Source organism: Portunus trituberculatus, chromosome 25 (assembly GCF_017591435.1).
Source record: "Portunus trituberculatus isolate SZX2019 chromosome 25, ASM1759143v1, whole genome shotgun sequence".
NCBI classification, from domain to species: Eukaryota; Metazoa; Arthropoda; class Malacostraca; order Decapoda; family Portunidae; genus Portunus; species Portunus trituberculatus.
This window is the reverse complement of record NC_059279.1, coordinates 110,001-122,692: the sequence shown is the minus strand read 5'-3', so window position 1 is coordinate 122,692 and position 12,692 is coordinate 110,001. Positions and strand designations below refer to the sequence as shown.

Genomic DNA, 12,692 nt, shown 5'->3' with positions numbered 1-12,692 from the left:
TGCCTCATGTTGTAATGCATTGTTGCAGTTCCTCCTCGCATTGACCGTAATGCCATGATGGACGTGAAGGTCAAGGCCGGAGAAAACCTGAACCTGCCAGTGCCAGTAATTGGTGAGCCTCCTGCCACCAAGCAGTGGCGCGTCAAGGACATGGACCTCTACCCCTCAGCCAACCTCATCATCATCAATGAGGACTACTGTACCACCATCAAGATCACAGACTGCAAGCGAGGCGACAGTGGTGCCTACACACTCAATGCTCGCAACAAGAATGGCGAGGACACCTGCACTGTCAACATTACTGTCCTGGACACTCCTGGTGCTCCTGAAGGTCCACTCAAGTACTCTGATGTCAACCGCAGTGGCTGCACAGTCAGCTGGAAGCCACCCAAGGATGACGGTGGTTCTGACATCACAGGCTATGTGGTGGAGAAGATGGACATGGACACTTACCGCTGGGTACCAGTCGGTGAGGTCAAGGGCACCAGCCTGCATGTTGATAATCTCATTGAGGGACATGACTACAAGTTCCGTGTGTCGGCCCTCAACCGTCAAGGCCAGGGACCAGCACTCACAGGAACTGACACCATCACAGCCAAGGATCCCTTCAGCAAGCCCACCAAGCCAGGCTCTCCTGAAGTCATGGACTGGGACAAGGACCGTGTTGATCTGCAATGGACTGAGCCACGCTCAGATGGTGGAGCTCCCATCACCAGCTACATCATTGAGAAGAAGAAACGCTTTGGTCCATGGGAAAAGGCAGTGGAGATCCCAGCCAAGCATGGCCCCAAGGCTTCTGTACCAGACCTGGAGGAGGGTGAGGAATACCAGTTCCGTATCATTGCTGTCAACAAGGCTGGAAACTCTGAGCCCTCAGAAGCCTCACAACCAGTGGTGTGCAAGGCACGCTTTGAGAAGCCTTCCTTTGACGGCAAGTCTCTGGAGGATCAGATCATCAAGGTCAACACTCGCCTCAACTACACTGTGCCCATCCGTGGTGCCCCCAAGCCCAAGGTCTCCTGGACTGTAAATGAAGAGGCTCTCCTCGAGTCCAAGCGCGTTGACTTGCAGACCTATGGCAAGCAGACAATCCTGGACATTCCTTTCGCCCAGCGGTCTGACAGTGGTCGCTACACCATCACGCTGGAGAATGAACTGGGCAAGGTGTCTGCCTCTGCTAAGGTGACCGTACTGGACAAACCTGCACCTCCTGGAGGTCCTCTCATTGTGAGCGATGTCACCCGTGAGAGCTGCAAGCTGGGTTACAAGACTCCTGCTGATGATGGCGGCTCTCCCATCCTCCACTACCTGGTGGAAAAGATGGACATGTCCCGTGGCACTTGGACAGAGGTGACTGAGGTGTCTGGCCTGACAGCTGATGTGTACAACTTGGTGCACATGAAGGAATATCACTTCAGGGTCAAGGCTGTCAATGCTATTGGAGAGTCTGAACCACTCACCACTGACAAGAGCATCATTGCCAAGAATGCCAAAGGTAAAATTCTCTCTCTCTCTCTCTCTCTCTCTCTCTCTCTCTCTCTCTCTCTCTCTCTCTCTCTCTCTGCAATACATTATTATCCAGAAACCTCATCAATTATTTAATTATTTATATCTTAACTGAACATTCTCTGCAGATGAGCCAAGCCCTCCTGGCCGCCCCAAGGTGGTGGACTGGGACAAGGACCATGTGGACCTGGAATGGACCCCACCCCCCAGCGATGGTGGTGCTCCCATTTCTGGGTACATCATCCAGAAGAAGGAACGTGGCTCACCATATTGGCAGAATGCTGTGAAGCTGACTGGTCCAGAGACTAAGGGCACAGTCCCCAATCTGACCGAGGGACAGGAGTATGAGTTCCGTGTCGTGGCTGTCAACAACGTTGGTAACTCTGAGCCTTCTGAGCCTTCAGATGCTGTGGTGTGCCGCCCACGACACTGTAAGTATTGCTGTCACATGCAACAGGTTGTGTTTCATGAGGCAATTTAGAGACAGATATTGTTATCACTGAACACACAAGATAAGAAAGTGACATATATGTTGGCACCCACAGTGAAGCCCAAGATCCTGGGGCCGCTGCACGACATCCGCATCAAGGCTGGCCAGGTGCTGCACGTGGATGTGGACTACATTGGCGAGCCGCAGCCCAGCGTGTTCTGGTACAATGATGACAAGGAACTGCTGGCTGATGTGCGCACCACCATCACCGCCATCAACAACCACAGTGTCTTCCACGCCGTCAACACCACCCGAGGAGATTCTGGCCAATACAAGATCCGCCTGAAGAATGACAGCGGTGAGGATCAGGGAACCTTCAACGTTATCGTGTTGGACACCCCAGGAGCCCCTGAAGGACCTCTCAACTATGATGAGATCCAGGCCAACAGCGTGGACATCTCCTGGAACCCACCAAAGGATGACGGTGGCAGCCCCATCACGTGAGTCTTGTTTTTCTTGCTTCCTGTTTGACTGATTCATAAGAATTGAGACTATCATAAACTTGACTAGTGCCACAGTAACAGTAATGATTGTCACAAGTACAAGCACTTTATGCATAGCCCATGACAGCAACAATAAGTAACCACAATTTCTTCCTCAGTGGCTATGTCATTGAGAAGAGGGACATCACCCATGGCGGAGGCTGGGTGCCTGCTGTCAACTGGGTGGATCCTAAGGATACTCATGCCACGGTGCCTCGCCTCCTGGAGGGCACTCAGTATGAGTTCCGAGTCAGGGCTGAGAACATGCAGGGCACTGGTGAACCCTTGGTGTCAGACAAACCTGTCACTGCTAAGGCCTCTGCTGGTGAGTGTTGCTTAGTGTTAATAATGCAGAGAAGTCACAACTGCAGGAGTTTACATTGATAAATAAAGCAGCCATAAAAATATTGAAGTCTTTAAAGGCAGATTCACATTTTGCAATTTGGGACTGATATTTTTAAATATGTAGAGTTTCCAACACATCCCTTCTAGTCGGAAAATGTCAGATGTAGCGCCTGGAAAGTATCAACTAGTTGGCGCCTTGACAGGAAGTGAATGTGAACAAACAGCTACCCACCAAGATGTCTTCTTACAGTGATGATGCTGAAGCTGTGGTTGTCCTTTTTTTTAGCATATCAGAAGAGTCAACACAAAAGAAAATGCCTGTAGATACATCCCTGGCTAAATGTTAGGATAAAAAAAAGGAGTGTCTACCTCACTCTAAATTAGCCTACATTTCTCATAAAAAATTGTTAATCTCAAGAAGACTTTGCACAATTGTGATCAAATTGAATCCTGACAAGTCTTCAATCCTCACCTCCAACAACACCTTATTACATTGAGGAAAACAGCTCTTGTAGAGTGGCAGCTATTTCATAAAACGACAATTTGTGTAAGCTTTTTTTTTTTTGGCTGTATTTCTGGAGTCCCAGATGTGTTATTTTTCCTTCACCAACTTTTAACATCTTCTCTATATCTGGAGACCACATTTTCAAAGCTTACTCCGTGATGTCACAACGTAACTAAGGTCACAAATCAACTAGCAAGTTGGTTTTGTTTTGCGACTTTCTGCAGTCGCTAGGAATCAATTGAGTCAGAAACTCTACATACATAAAATATCAGTCACAAATTGGCATGTGTAAACCCACTTTAGGATAAACATTTACATGATGACAAACTTTTTATTTTGATGTCTATGATTCTGGATCAACCAACTGATTCCCAAGTTGAGAGAGAAGATCACTGATCCCATGATCACATCCTCTAATCATCTACTTTCTCACACCTCTCAGATGTTCCTGGCCAGCCTGGTAAACCCACCTGCACAGATTCTGACAAGGACTTCATCAAGATCCACTGGTCTGCACCACGCTCCACTGGTGGCTCCCCCATCACTGGCTATGATGTGGAGCGCTGTGGCATCCATTCTGGACGCTGGAAGAAGGTCAACCGTGCTCCAGTCAAGGGAACAGACTTTGTTGATGACACAGTGTCTGAGGGCGAGCAGTACCAGTACCGTATTGTGGCCAACAACAAGATGGGTCCTTCCAATCCTTCAGATCCTTCACAGCCCATTGCTGCCAAGCCCATGAAGGGTGAGTTCCTTCTAAACACTCCCCCAGTTATGTTCTGTTTTCATAACGCTGATAGGTTCTCTCTACTCAAGGGTTATTATGTGTTAATCTAAACTAGATGGATCATACCTCTTTTCAGTCAATTTTCTTGAACCACAGTCTACAAGATCCCCTGATCTCATGCCCTACAGATGCTCCCAAGCTGTACCTGGATGGTCTGCTGGGCAAGAAGCTCAAGGTGCGTGCTGGAGAACCAATTGACATCAAGATACCAATGTCTGGTGCACCCCAGCCTGCATGCGAGTGGTCCAAGGGGAAGACGAAGATCGAACCCAGCAAGAGGACCTCGGTAAGTGGTCTCCTAATGGCATAATATTGTATTTGCTCAATTAGAAAGGAGCGAAACAGCATTATAACAGAAAGAACTGAGAATGAAACCAAGGATATAGAGGAGGCAATAGGCTCATCGTCTTATCTTAAAAAAATAATGGGAGGCATAAAGAGAGAAAGAAACAAGTAATAACAGAGAAAGAGATTGAGACAGTGACACGTGAGTAGATAAACAAAATGTGAGAGTGATGGAAGTTATTAGAAAGAGCAGCAAGACAGAGTAATGGAGATGCAGATGCTAATAACTGTGCTGTTCCTAGCTGGAGACAACCCCCGACCACTGCCGCCTCTTCGTGGACAAGGCACGTAGAGAGGACTCTGGCAGCTACACCATCACTGCAGAGAACCCCTACGGCAAGGACTCTGCCAGCATTGAGGTGAGCACACACACACACACACACAATTTTTACCTTAAGCAAATTTTTTTCAAGTTAAATATAAGATGATCTGGTCTTTTGGTGATTCCTCTAAAGTCTACTTCTTACCCAGCTTTCTTCCCCTTAAATCATCTATTCTTACACTTATTCCTGTTTTCCTATATTTTCTCTTTATCCTACTATTTAGACATTCCTTTCTAAAGTGTTTAATTCCTCTTCTACCTATTCCTCTGTCTCCTTCGTCTTTTACATCCAAACTTTTTTAACCTCTGCATCTTGCCTCAGGTCATTGTGGTGGACAAGCCTGGACCCCCTCAAGGACCACTGGAACCCACTGAGGTCACTGCCCACACTGTCTCCCTGTCCTGGAAGCCACCTGTAGATAATGGTGGAGCAGAGGTCACTGGTTACGTGGTGGAGAAGACCGAGGCCAACTATGACATGTGGAAGGTTGTACCTGGCTACTGCCCCAAGACCAACTTCACTGTCAAGGTTGGTAATACTGGAATGTGCAGAACAGTGTTTTTTACTTTTGTTTACTTTATGAAGTTGTTGTTTGTCTTAGAAATATCTATCATGTTGAGTGTAGTGCTTTCATTTTCTTTTATCATCATATTGTTAATTTCATGAATGTGTGAATTACTTATCCTATATTCTACTGTCCTTATTGCAACATCTTATTCAGTCCTTACTGCAACATCTTATTCAGTTTCTTGTTATTTTGTGTGTGTTGATCAAATTATTTTAGTTTCTCTAATGGATTCTGTTTACTATATATATGTATTTCTTGCATATGTATTTTCTCTCTTCTTACCTCCTCTCCTCGTCAAACCTAATCTAATAATTCTCTTCCACCAGGGTCTTGAGGAAGGAAAGAAGTACCGCTTCCGTGTCCGTGCTGAGAATATGTATGGTGTGTCGGAGCCTCTTGAGGGCGCTCCAGTGGAGGCCAAGAATCCCTTCGATGCACCAGACTCTCCAGACAAGCCCGAGATCGAGGGTTACAGCCCAACCTCCTGCCAGCTCGTCTGGAAACCACCAGAGAACAATGGTGGCCGCCCAGTCACTGGCTATATCATCGAGAAGAGGGACAGAGGTGGCGACTGGATAAGGGTGAGTAAAGGGGTATTGTATATAAGATGCCTTTTCATTCTGTATTTTCAAACAGTAAATTCCTTTTATTTCTTTTTTCTGTTGAGGAAGACAAATTGTCATTTGTTCAATTTATGTTCTTTCTTATTAAAAGGTTAAGTGCTCAATATATATCATACTTTGAGAAGAGAATGTATAAGTCACTTAAACAGAGAACACTCTTACTATTTTATGCATAGTGAATATTTTCATTAACTTGCATGGAATTCACTTGTAGTCGGACTGCACTGATTGCCTTGTGTCCTCAGGTGAACCACTACCCAACCCCCAACACCCAATACAATGTGACGGGCCTGACCGAGGGCAACCGCTACGAGTTCCGTGTTGTGGCAGTGAACGAGGCAGGACCTGGAAAGCCTAGCAGGCCATCTGATGCCATTGTGGCTAAGGTTCCCAAGTGTGAGTGTCTACTTCTTGTTGGTTCATACACTGAGGCTTAAGAATTTTCAGATAATTATCAGTTTTTGTCAGGGGTACTTAATTTTAATATGCTCCCTAAAAGATCTAGATACAAATTTGAGCTATAGTATTCCTAAAACCAGCTGTAAGAGTCTTTTCTTCCTCTCATGCTCACCTAGTAGAATTGAGTACTTTTCTTGGCGACGACTAAAGAAACAACTTGGTGAATTTTAAAGTCATTTGTCTGATGGTGCTTCTGCTTGTCCTCTTCCCCAACAGACCTGCCCACTGCCCCTGAGGCACCACGCCCAGATCGCATTGGCCGCAACTGCGTGACACTGTCATGGCGTCCACCAGCTCAGGATGGTGGTGCCAGGATCAAGGGCTACCTGGTGGAGTACCGCCAGAAGGACGAGGATGAATGGACTCCCGCCAATAGCCTGCCTCACCCAGACCCAACCTACACTGTGCTTGGCCTGAATGAGCAGGATGAGTACTACTTCAGGGTGATTGCTGTCAATGAGGTTGGTCAGTCTCCTCCCTCAAGGCCATCTCCTCTCATCAAGATTGAGGAACAGGCCAACAAGCCACGCATTGACTTGAGTGGCATCCGCGACATCACAGTGAAGGCAGGAGAGGACTTCTCTATCCACGTGCCATACACTGCATTCCCCAAGCCAACCTCTACCTGGTACCATGACGATGAGGACATCAAGATTGACCAGGATCCACGCATGCACGAACAGCTCACCGACGATTTCTGTGCCATGATTGTCACCAATGCCAAGCGCAGCGACACTGGTCCATACAAGCTGCGACTCCAGAACCCATCCGGTTTCGACACCGTGTCTGTCAATGTTAAGGTGCTGGACCGCCCCGCACCACCAGAGAACCTCCGTGCAGACGAGTTCAATGGTGATGCTCTCACTTTGTTCTGGAATCCTCCCAAGGACAATGGTGGAGGAGATATCACCAATTACGTGGTGGAGAAGCGCGAGCCTAAGGGCGCCTGGGTGAAGGTGAGCAGTTACGCCACCGCTCCCTTCCTGCGCATCCGCAACCTGACTGTCAACAAGGAGTACGAGTTCCGCGTAATGGCAGAGAATATGTACGGCCAGTCAGACCCATGCACCTCCCCAACACCCATCAGGGCCAGGCATCCCTTCGGTGAGTGTCTTCACTCTTACCTTTCCCTTATTACAAAAGTAATTAAATAGTCATGTAAAATATTTCCTAAAACTTGTTACTGACTTTCCTGTCAAAAAAATAAATACCTAATTTTGCTGGATCAGATTCATGCTCACAATTTCTTCAGATCCTCCCGGTGCCCCTGGAGCTCCACGTGGTCTGGAATCCACCGAGGACTCCATCACCATCCAATGGACAAAACCACGACATGATGGTGGTGCTTACATCCAGGGCTACATTGTGGAGAAGAGGATAGTGGGCGATCTGGCCTGGAGCAGAGCCTCTCATGCCATGGTGAAGGACACAACCTACCGTGTCATCAACCTCACAGAGCACCAGGAATATGAGTTCCGTGTTGCTGCTGTCAATGCCGCTGGCCAGGGTCCATGGAGTGACCCAAGCGAGAACATCAAGTGCATCAGCTTCCGTAAGTTTCTTTGTCTTGCTTTTTCCTATAAATACATACATGTATACAGACTATTTTAATTTTTCTAAATATATGGGTAGAAATAATCAAGTTTAACACCAGAAATAGTAGAGTGCACTGTCTTCATCTGCAATGCCTTTCACTCTTCAACAGGTGCGCCCAAGATCACTTCCGACCTGAGCATCCGTGACATGACAGTGATTGCTGGTGAGGAGTTCACCATCACCGTGCCTTTTATTGCCTCACCACTGCCCAAGGCACAATGGTGGATTGGCCTCAATGAAGTGATTCCCGACCAACGCATCCAGTTCCAGATGGAGCCGTCGGGCACAGCCCACATCTTTGTCAACAAGAATGCCAAACGCAGCGACATTGGCAAGTACACCGTCAAGCTCACCAATACAGAGGGTGCTGACTCTGCTTCCTGCAAGGTCAATGTGGTGGACCGGCCATCACCACCTCAGGGACCACTGGAGGTGTCAGACATCACTCCAGAGAGCTGCTCCCTGGCCTGGCGTCCTCCTCTCGACGACGGTGGTTCTCCAATCACCAACTACCAAGTGGAGAGGCTAGAGCCACTTACAGGCATGTGGAACAGAGTCTCTGCCTTTGTGCGCTCCTGCCACTACGACGTCATCGGCCTCGAGCCCAACAAGTCGTACCACTTCCGCATCAGGGCCGAGAACCAGTATGGCGTGTCAGACCCACTGGAGACCCAAGATGCCGTTGTTGCAAAGTTCCCATTCACTGTGCCAGAACCTCCTGGCCGCCCCAACATCCTGGACCACGACATCAATTCTGTCATGCTCACTTGGGACCGTCCTGCTTCCGATGGTGGCTCAAGGATCCAGGGCTACAAGGTGGAGTATCGCGACTTGACCGATGCCAATTGGACTGCCGCCAACGATTTCATTGTGAAGGAGACAACATACACCGTCCACTCACTCCTTGTCAATCACGACTACGAGTTCCGTGTCAAGGCTAAGAATGCTGCAGGCTTCAGTAAGTACTCACCACCTAGCAAGACCATCAAGATGAAGGGCAAGTACAATGTACCAGCACCACCAGGCACTCCTGTCGTCTCCAAGATTGGCAGGAACTATGTGGATCTGACATGGACTCCACCAGAGACTGACGGAGGCTCACGCGTTACTGGCTACTTGATAGAGAGGCGTGAGAATGGCGGCAACTGGATAAAGTGCAATGACTACAATGTCATTGACACCCACTACACTGTCCTCAATCTCCCAGAAGGCAGTGATGTAGAATTCCGTGTATATGCCATCAATGCTGCCGGCAAATCTGAACCTTCCCAAACTGCCCAGCCTGTCAAGATACGTGAGGCAGCTCCTGGCGAGAAGCCATTCTTCATCAAGAACCTGCAGAACACTGCTGTGGCTCTGCACAAGTCTGTCACCTTGGAGTGCCAGGCAGAAGGCAAGCCAATGCCCACTGCCCGCTGGCTAAGGAATGGCCGTGAGGTGACCCTCGGTGGTCGTATCAAGGCAGAGGAGAAGAATGGCAAGTTCTCACTGACCATCACTGACATGTGGGAGGTGGATGAAGGTGACTATGCTTGTGTGGCAGCCAATGATGCTGGCCAGGCCACCTCCGTTGCCCACGTCAAGATTGGTAATCCTCCACGCATCACACAGATGCCAGAATGCTTGTACCTGCCTGAGGGAGACAACACCAAAATCAAGATCTATTTCACTGGTGACCTGCCTCTGGATGTCACCCTTACCCAGAATGGTGAGCCAATCATGGAATCCCCTCATCTTAAGTTCACTGTGTTTGATGAATTCATCATTATCTTCATTAAGGAGATCAACAAGCAAGATGCTGGCCAGTACACTCTCACTGTCAAGAATGACTCAGGCTCTGTGTCTGGCAGCTTCACTGTATACATCACTGGTGTACCTGGAGCCCCGACTGCACCTCTTGATATCACAGACATCAGCCGCCACATGTGCACCCTCAATTGGCGGCCACCTTCCTATGATGGTGGCATGCCCGTCACTCACTACATTGTTGAGCGTAAGGATGTGACTTACCCCAACTGGATCACCATCAACTCCTTCTGTAAGGATTGCAGCTTCACAGTGCAGGGTCTCACCGAGGGACAGGAATACCTCTTCCGTGTCATGGCTGTTAATGACAATGGCATGGGCCCGCCTCTGACTGGTGCCAACCCCATCAAGGCCAAGGCTCCTTATGACCCACCATCTCCACCTGGTGTTCCCAAGGTCACAGAAGTGGGAGGTGACTTCGTGCACTTGGAATGGGACCGACCTGAGAAGGATGGAGGCTCCCGCATCAAGGGCTACTGGATAGAGAAGCGTGAAGTTGGATCCAACATCTGGACAATGGTGAACCAGTACATCTGCCTCCCAACACAGATCAGCGTTCCCAACCTGATTGAGGACCGTCAGTATGAGTTCCGTGTGTGTGCCGAGAATGATGCCGGCATGTCACAGCCATCTGTCAACTCCACTTCTGTCAGGATCAAGGATCCCAACGCTGCCACACCACCAGAGATCCTCACACCATTGCGCAATGTGATGGCCATCCAGCACAGGAGCGCCCACCTCACCTGCCAGATCACCGGCAAACCCAAACCTAACATTTCTTGGTTCAAGGGTATGCGTGAGCTCTGCAATAGTGCAAAGTATTCCATGACTCGTGATGGAGACACCTATACCCTGACAGTGCACGATGTGTATGGAGAGGATGAAGATGAGTACATGTGTCGTGCCCAGAATCCTGGCGGTATCAGGAGCACCAAGGCTGAAATCTCCATCAAGCGTGAGTTCCTTTAACATTTCAGTAGAACTGTGATATGACAGATGCATTTGTTATTGCTATAAGCTATAAGTACAAGTATCTAATGGTTTCTCCTTTACAGTGGCTCCCAAGATCAACGTTCCTCCAAGGTTCCGCGACACTGCCTTCTTCGACAAGGGTGAGAATGCAGTCATCAAGATTCCCTTCATTGGCAACCCCAGGCCCAAGATTACCTGGACCATGGAGGGTGAGACCATTGAGTCTGGCAGCCACTATGCAGTTGAAACTCAGCAGCGGCACGCCATTCTCACAATCAGGGATGTCACCAACCTGGACACTGGCAACTACAGACTCACTGCAGAGAATGAGTTGGGCTCAGACTCTGCCATCATCAAAATCCAGATCTCAGGTGAGCTTTGTTTTCTGGTGTAGAATGTGCTTCATGAGAAAAGAATCAAGTTGAAGACATGGTCAGTCAATTTGTTATAATAGTTTAATTTAATATCATAACCTAATGTTTCATTTACTTGCCACAGACCGGCCAGATCCACCACGCTTCCCCAAGGTGGAGAGTGTCATGGGCAAGGAGTGTGTGCTCAGCTGGCAGGTGCCTGCTTGGGACGGCGGCGCCAACATCAATAACTACATTATTGAGAAGCGTGAGCTGCCCATGGAGTCATGGATTAAGTGTGCCAACACTCGCCTCACCACTGCACAGATCAAGGGCTTGAGTCCAGGACACAAGTACCAGTTCCGCATCTATGCCGAAAATGTGTATGGTCGTTCAGACCCATCACAGGTGACCAGCATTGTGGAGACACCAGCACCAACAACCAAGAAACACAAGAAGAAGGTGTACGAGCTGGATGAGACCGGCAAAAAGATTCGAGGCAGGAAGGAATCCGTTGACGACTATGACAGGTTTGTGTTTGATGTGTACTCCAAGTACGTGCCACAGCCCGTGGACATCAAGCACGACTCTGTGTACGAATACTACGACATCCTGGAAGAGATTGGCACTGGCGCCTTTGGAGTGGTGCACCGCTGCCGTGAACGCAAGACTGGCAACATCTTTGCTGCAAAGTTCATTCCTGTGGCCTCCGCCATGGAGAAGGAGCTGATCCGTAAGGAGATTGACATCATGAACCACCTGCACCATCCTAAGCTGATCAACCTCCATGATGCTTTTGAGGATGATGATGAAATGGTTCTCATCTTTGAATTGTAAGTCATCATAATTATTTTTGTTTATTTTTGTTGTTTATAAAAAAACTATACCAAGTTAATTATACCTTGACAGATCATTCTCATTAATAAATCACAGTAATAGATATTTAATTCCTCGACCATTTACTTGTTGATCCATTAGTATTGACACCATAGCTAGACTTCTTGAATATGACAAAAAATCATAATCTTACTGGAGAAGAAACTAAAAATTTGTCTGCGCCTCCTCCCTGAACAGCTTATCTGGAGGAGAACTGTTTGAGAGGATAACTGCCGAAGGTTACACCATGTCTGAGGCTGAGGTGATCAACTACATGCGACAGATCTGTGAAGGCGTGAAGCACATGCATGAAAAGAACATTATCCACTTGGGTGAGTATCCCACCCAAGCTACATACATCGTCTCTTAGGGTCACAGTTACTTCATGAAGTTAACACATTTTACATAAACTGATTACATATATTCAAGGTGCCATTTTCATACTATCTAACATCCCCTAAAAGCAATGTTACCTATGTTTGTTTTCAGTGTTATTTTGCTACATTCATTGAGTTTATTTTTTCAAGTGATGGTGCTCTCACCTAAACAACATAATGTATTTTTAGTTTGGGTGGTTGTAAAGGTTTCATATATCTGAAGGTGACTATGTCATGAACTGTCACCATCTCTCACTTGTGTACGAAGTAGATAAAGAT

At 47.8% G+C, this 12,692-nt stretch overlaps 1 protein-coding gene across 1 annotated transcript in view; it reads left to right on the top strand.

The window, feature by feature from the left end:
• Window positions 1-12,692, top strand: part of LOC123508687 (twitchin-like) — a 166,660-nt gene that overhangs the window by 141,985 nt on the left and 11,983 nt on the right. Inside the window, 16 exon segments of the mRNA XM_045262547.1 lie at window positions 29-1,495; window positions 1,635-1,937; window positions 2,052-2,436; window positions 2,598-2,803; window positions 3,771-4,073; window positions 4,244-4,401; window positions 4,703-4,819; window positions 5,105-5,311; window positions 5,678-5,932; window positions 6,220-6,370; window positions 6,650-7,537; window positions 7,686-7,985; window positions 8,139-10,790; window positions 10,891-11,178; window positions 11,306-11,993; window positions 12,235-12,368. Of these exon segments, the coding sequence (XP_045118482.1) occupies window positions 29-1,495; window positions 1,635-1,937; window positions 2,052-2,436; window positions 2,598-2,803; window positions 3,771-4,073; window positions 4,244-4,401; window positions 4,703-4,819; window positions 5,105-5,311; window positions 5,678-5,932; window positions 6,220-6,370; window positions 6,650-7,537; window positions 7,686-7,985; window positions 8,139-10,790; window positions 10,891-11,178; window positions 11,306-11,993; window positions 12,235-12,368 (8,502 nt within the window).